At 36.0% G+C, this 7,203-nt stretch overlaps 1 protein-coding gene across 1 annotated transcript; it reads left to right on the forward strand.

Annotated features, from left to right (window-relative positions):
- The first annotated feature begins 2,334 nt into the window (after positions 1 to 2,334).
- Positions 2,335 to 6,437, forward strand: LOC131034428 (uncharacterized). Its single transcript, XM_057965918.2, has one exon. It carries the CDS (start codon positions 3,396 to 3,398, stop codon positions 4,413 to 4,415), a length of 1,020 nt encoding a protein of 339 aa, XP_057821901.1. The 5' UTR covers positions 2,335 to 3,395; the 3' UTR covers positions 4,416 to 6,437.
- Positions 6,438 to 7,203: the final 766 nt, after the last annotated feature.

Below are 7,203 nucleotides of genomic sequence, written 5' to 3' on the forward strand. Positions count from 1 at the left end.
ATGCATTAATTCAAGATGGAATATGTTTATCATGTGTGTAGGATGTCATTATGGTACTTAATTAAGTAATGGCGTTGAAGTACCCAAGGGAAAGATTAATGATGTTATGTTATTTCCGCTTGCATTAATTAATGAAATGTGTAACAGTGTATGTTCATAATGGGTAAATGGTTAATGAATGTAGTTAGATGGAGATGTTATATGTTACATTAGTTGTTATTAGATGTTAATTAAAAAAAATTATCTCCATTTGCATGTTAGATGTTTAGTTTCTCTAGGGTATTTTGGCGGGCATTACAATGCATGTTAGTTCATTTCTAGATTTGTATTTGTCTTCTTATGTTGTTTATTTTGAATTTTTCACCTTTTAGCCTAGTTCTTGCATATTCAATATCCAATCAATCAAATAAACAAAAGAGAAAAATCAAAACCACAAGTGCCCAACTCGCCTATTTGTCTATAATTGGGCTCTACAAACCCTTTTAAAATAACCCTCCACTTCTCATCAATAATAACTCCTTCCACATGCATAGACTCCGGCTTCCATATAAAGAGCATAGATTCATTAAACTCATTGCCTATTTATTTCCTTGTAGATGCCATAGGCATACTTTTATCTATCTCCCCTACATCAACCATATATAAAAGAGATAGCATTGAGACCATAAAGTGTATTGCTACAATCATAGATATGTCAAGTTGTACCATTGATGTTACAATTTGAGGCCATCATTGTGAAATTGAAGGAAAAAAGCCTTTGATATGTTCCTACAACCAAATCCCCTTATTATTTGATCAAGTCTAGACTGTATATTTTCTTGCTATGGAAAAATACTATCTTTTCAACTATAGTTTTAATCAATCCAAATTCGTTGGAAGCCTTAACATTACAAACATTGTATGCCACTATAGGAATTGACTAGCCCTTCCTTTCTTTGTCAAAGAGTGACCTTTCCTTGCACAAGTTTGTAAATCCAATAGATATTTAATCTATTACAAATAAAAGCTTTCTTGACAAACATAATTTGTGTAAAGACTAGTGCTACCACAAAACTCCACTTTGACAACTTTTATTGCCTTTCTTGTCCATAATTAGGGGAGAATAAAAAATGTAAGGAAAAAGTTGTTCAAAGTTCACCCAACACATTTGGATGTGATTTCAGTTGCATGCTTAAAATGGACTTACAAGATGGAATAGGCAAACTTCTTAAAGTTATTGCAATCGAAGGACCATCTAATGCCTTGTTGGGTGTTGTTGCAAAAGATTTTCAACTTCTACTAGCAGAGCCTAATACTGCTAAACATATTTTAGACAATATTATCAATTGCCAATTTCTATTTGATCTCAACATCAAAATGATTTCATTTGTTGGCGAAGAAACACAAAGCATTGTTATTACAACCATTAAGATTGCATAAATTTCCATTTGAATCCTGCTATCTACAGTCATATATCAATTTTGTATATCTTCTTCGATATTATTTATTTCAATTGTCCATATATGTAAAGATAATTATCCTCAAATAAACATATATATCAAGACGTGTTATTTTACTATGTCCAAAGATGTATTTTAACAACTTGTTATCTCCTACAACCTACAATTATGTTTAATAGTTGCCCATGTTATTTCAAATTATGTTTGCACATTTATGTAAATTGACATCATAAAATAATTATTTCAAATAATGCCCATATATGTAAAGTTTAATCAACCTCAAATAAACATATATATCAACATATGTTGTGTTATTTTGATATATGCCAAAAAAATTAATCAAGTATTAACAAGTATTTAATATTCTCAGATTTCATTACACTGTATAAAGTGTTTGAAACAATGCATTTCTATAGAATTGCCTCCAATCTAGCAATTGATTAGTTATTGATCATATTTTTATGTGAATAATTTCACATTAGAGATGAATCATTAATCTCTATATGAAAAGTTATATTATTTGTGAATCTTATTAACACTTATAATTTACAATATGTGAGATTACCAAACATTGTTGTTGCCATTCGTCTCTTAACTTACATGTTCTCGTGTTTTCCATACTATTTACTTATAATATAAAAAAGATTTTTTAAAATTATTTTCGTAGTTTCACCTTATACATCTCTCCAACATACCCATTTCACACACGGTGCCATTACTAGTATTATGTGCCAACCATTTTCTGTCCCATTGTATTGAAAATACTTTTCTTACATTAAGAAGCCCGTAAAATAATCAATGGGCTACTATATTTAATAACTTGAGCACAGTGTACTTTTATTCTTTCTGTTTTCAAGCAAATAGAGATGTAGGGCTCGCACCCATTGAATTAAAAAAAAATGTGTGTACATGCCCACAAAATTTGCGTTCGTTACTGGCAGCCGGCGGTGCAGGAACGCCATGTGGGAAACTGTGGTATTGGGGAGACTGTCACCATTCTGACGTTGCCATCTCATCACTTATCTCTTCACCACTATAACCGATGCGATGTAAATATAAATATTGTTCGGTCCCCATCAGGTTAGGAGAATGGATTTTGGTGTGGAAATGGGCACCCAAGGATATGACACAGAAAAAGACTTTATTTTGTTTTAGGGGGAGATTCAGAGGGTTACCCACCTCGTAGGCCCTGGAGGTGTGGCCTACACAGAAATTTTTGCAAACAATTTCTGGATAAGACATCTTCGTAGTATTTTGGGTTAGATGGGATTCTTTGGGTACTGAATAACAAACAAGTTGATTTTCACTGGCGGGATTTAAACTTTGGTGTTGGGTATATGTATGTAGAAATTTTGTCGGATTTGGAGGCCAGGAACGAGGCTGGAGCACTGATATGGTTCTGAAGAATAATTGGAAAACCTGATACGGGTTTTAAGTACAATTGGAAGAGGAAATTTTGATTTGGGTTTCAAGCAAAAGAATTGAAGATGCGGAACACTGATTTGGATTTAAAGCTAAAGAATTGAGGAAATTTTATGTGGGTTTCAAGTAAATGTATTTAATAGGCTTTAGGGTCTAAATGCCATTGTTGTCGCTTATCAGTGATTTATTGGTGAGAGTTTCGGGCACGGAGAAACGTGTCACCGATCTGTTTGAGCGTTTGTGAATTAGCTTTTTATGTCATATTTGTTTGAATCTTTAAAAGAATTCAGGGATCAGCGAAACAGCGCCTTGTTTTCTGAATTCAGTGGATTTTCTTTCTTTGTTGGGTGTCGAGGTGGAATGTATTTCAAAACCCTGGAATACTTTGTTTCAAGAATGCTGAACATCCGCTAGTTTATGTCAGAGCTTTTCTTCGATTTGATGGCATTTACTTCTCCATGAATGAGTAGTAGATACAGTTAATGTAAATATGTATTTGTAGGTCACTAACAGTGATTCAAGGTGACAAAGAAAATGAGTTTGAGCGCTTCAGAGGAATCAGGACCGGATGTAAGATTGCCTGAAGATATTGATTGGCAAATGCTTGACAAATCCAAGTTCTTCTTCCTGGGAGCAGCTCTTTTTTCAGGTGTGTCTGTCACTCTATACCCTGTGGTTGTTCTTAAAACTAGGCAGCAGGTTACAAAAACCCAATGCACTTCTATTAGTCTCGGATTGAACATACTCAAGCATGAGGGATTCTGTGGTCTGTACCGCGGCTTGGGCACATCATTGATGGGTACCATTCCTGCAAGGGCCCTTTACATGAGTGCCCTAGAAATCACGAAGAGCACTGTGGGAACAACTAGTATGAAATTAGGGTTTTCTGAGCCCACATCAGCTGCTGTTGCCAATGCTGCTGCTGGGCTCAGTGCATCTGTGGCAGCTCAATTGGTTTGGACCCCTGTGGATGTCATCAGCCAGAGGCTAATGGTACAGGGTACCCGTGGCTTTTCTCCGGCTTCTACAAGCTATGCGAATGGCATAGATGCTTTTAGGATCGTTTTTAGGACAGAGGGCTTGAGGGGTCTGTACAGAGGCTTTGGAATGTCAATTCTCACTTATGCTCCTTCCAATGCACTCTGGTGGGCTTCCTATTGCGTTGTACAGAGAATGGTGTGGGGCAACCTTGGTTATTGCAGCCGGAAGGATGGGCGGATCAAGGAATGCATTGACCCAAGCCCGGGCTCAAAATTGGTGGTTGCAGTTCAAGGATTGAGTGCTGCATTGGCCGGAGGTGTTGCAGCCCTTGTAACAACGCCGCTCGATACCATTAAAACTAGGTTGCAAGTCCTTGAAGGCGAAGAAAATAGAAGGCCCACCGTAGCCCAAACTGTAAGAAATCTTATGAAGGAAGGTGGGTGGACTGCATGTTATAGAGGCTTGGGACCTAGATGGGCTAGCATGTCCATGTCAGCAACCACCATGATTACAACTTATGAATTTCTTAAACGAATGTCAACAAAGCCGCAAGAAAATTGTACTCCAAAATGATTGTGGAAGGCATGGTTCCTTGCACATGACATACGACACTGCTAGACAAGGGACTGAATGTCTGCCAGGCAATTCAATGCTTATCGTCTCGGTCCATATATAGTAAACTGCTATATACCGAGAGTAGTCTCTTCACAGTCTTGCAATTGTAGAGACTTTATAATGTGCGCGGAAATCAGAAAATTTTCTTGGACCTATATATGGTTCTTGGATATTCTCTCATATGAATTTGAACCAAGGTTGTAAATTGCACAAAAATCTTAATATATTGAACTTTTGTACAGATACCATAAAATAATCTGGGAATTCATTTCAGTGTATATATATACGGAAGATAGGAGCTATTTTACAAATAAAGGAAAAAGATTGATGGGAGTGAAGAAAATTGGATATCTAATTAAATCATCGCTACAAATGTCAGGTTGGATAAACTGTTTATATTGCCTGTCTAATTCAATCAGGATTGTTGGTTTTCAGCGTGATATGCCTTTGAGAACACGGCTTCCTTTTTTGTCGTTCAAGATATGGAAGCTGATATTCAGACACTTAATTTCTACATCACATCTTTGAGGCCGGACGATTTGTTGTATCTTCCGAATTATGAGGCAGCTGTCAACTGTACTTATTCAAGCAAGTTCTGTAAAATATAGTTATATTGCAAAATGAATTACCACGTCATTCCATTTCTGTCTTCTATTAAAGTTTACTGCATATCTAGTAATTAAATTCAAGCAAGATGGCATTGCTGAATGAGATACCATCAGGCATAATTTTCATATATGAAGTCAAACTACAAGGTTCAAAAAAAAGTAGGTTGCTTTTTATAAGTTCTTTCTGAATCCTCTGTATTATTTTCATATTTGACCATATCTGGTTTAATTTATTTTGCTTACTTGTTCACTAATATCTGAGTTTCTCCAAATCCTATCTTGGTAACCATTCTGTGAATATTAGAATTTAAGGCATATAGGTTCTACTATGCATGATCAAGTTTGAAAACTTTATAAGCTTTATCCTCTAAAAGAGCTTTTCAAAAAGGGGAGAAGGTCTCCCGTTGCCTCTCGAAACTGTTTTGGCTTTAATCTTGAAAAATTTTCTTGCTTCATTTGTAAAGTTACTCCAATCTGTACAATTTAGTTGTTGCTCAGAAGTCAAAAAAATTTATAACCCAAAACAGTGACTTTCTTTTAAGTGAGAATCGTATTTTGTTATCTCTTCATGTTCTCGCCTTAGTGCTGTGATTTTCTGAAGGTTGGCCCTTTAGTCCAAATCTCTGCAAGGCTTCATATCGAGCTGTCTTTCAGTCCCCTATGGCTGAGGTTCAACAATAATAAAATTTTGGAAGAAGATACGCGAGTTTATAGTTTTTAATTTCATGGTCCATCTTTTTGAAGCTTGATGCAGCCATTTAAACTGGTCTACTTCTGTAGAACAACTGCAACATTTTAGCGAGTGAAAGATGCTCAAAAATAGTAGGTACATGGATTGATGTTTTCTTTTCATTTTTAATGATATGTGGGCTTTCTGATGCTATGGTGGATTTTTTTAAATGTCAATTTAATTTAATCTTGATAAGTTTGCAAGTACTAACCAAATTCGTTGGTTCACTGCTCAATTTGTAGGTTTTCATGTTGCTTACAAGAGATCCATTTGAGCTGCGGTCTACCGATCCCAACGATGTGGCTTACTGAGTGCAAATCACTTTGGTCAAATACCTTTCAGACCTGGTTTCTAAGATTGAGAATGCTTATTCTATTCAGTGCAAATGCTTTTGTGATTTTTTTCTTATGATACAGATCATCATCAAAGAAAACAGGACATGTGGCTTTTGTCTGCTTCTAGATTTGGTAGGCCTGGAAATCGCTACCATTTTCGCCTTTTGAGATCGCTCTTCCTCCAAAGAGCAAATTGTACTCGTTTCCTCGAAGCATATTCTCAAGTTTGTTTCTGGTTATAGAATGTTCCCGTGGACTAATTATAAGTTGATGCTACAAATAGATGAAGTATGGCGCATTTTCTGAATCATGTATATTCCTCAAAGGTTAATCCCAGCAATTGGGATCCTTTTCAAGTATTCTGTTGTTTGGCGTTCCTTGAATATTCAAAGATACCAATATTTGTAAGCGAATGCTTGACATTGAGAATGCATAATTGTAGATGTGAAAAGTGCATCCTTGTCTGTTTCAAACTTGGTTTGGGCATTCACCTGGTTACAACTTACGATATAATTTGGCTCTATTTGGTCATATGTTGATTGCAGCCTAATCCCCAAAATCAAATTGTCTTTTCCTTTCTTCTGGGTTGACTGTTTAGGATCCTAACCCTTATGCCCTGTTTTCTGTTGACATACACACTATTTGGGTTTGATTTGAGCATCTACAGTTGTGTATATAAAGGATAGTCCTAGGTCATTCAAAATAAGAGGCAAGAAAGAGTAAATGACTAAGCAAAGAAAATAACAAGAGCATAGCAATAAAAGCATTTAGCATTGCATTTTAACATCACTCTATTATTGCTTTGGCATATCTTTGAACATTTCAAACACCAATGAATCGATCTAATAGGGCATGATTGTAATCAAGCCAAAACATGGTTTCTTGCTGTTGACAGCTGACTCTATTGGTGCATTTTAGCAACACCCAGTCCAAATATTTATTGGCGAATAGATCTCTAAAGACAAGGTCGCTATTTTAGGTTCAGGGCCTCACTGGTAGATTAGGGCTGCACTTGTGACAATGATCCACATGTTCTTTTGTCATGCATTTGAAAGTTAAGGTTACACTCAAAG

Source organism: Cryptomeria japonica, chromosome 5, assembly GCF_030272615.1.
Source record: "Cryptomeria japonica chromosome 5, Sugi_1.0, whole genome shotgun sequence".
NCBI classification, from domain to species: Eukaryota; Viridiplantae; Streptophyta; class Pinopsida; order Cupressales; family Cupressaceae; genus Cryptomeria; species Cryptomeria japonica.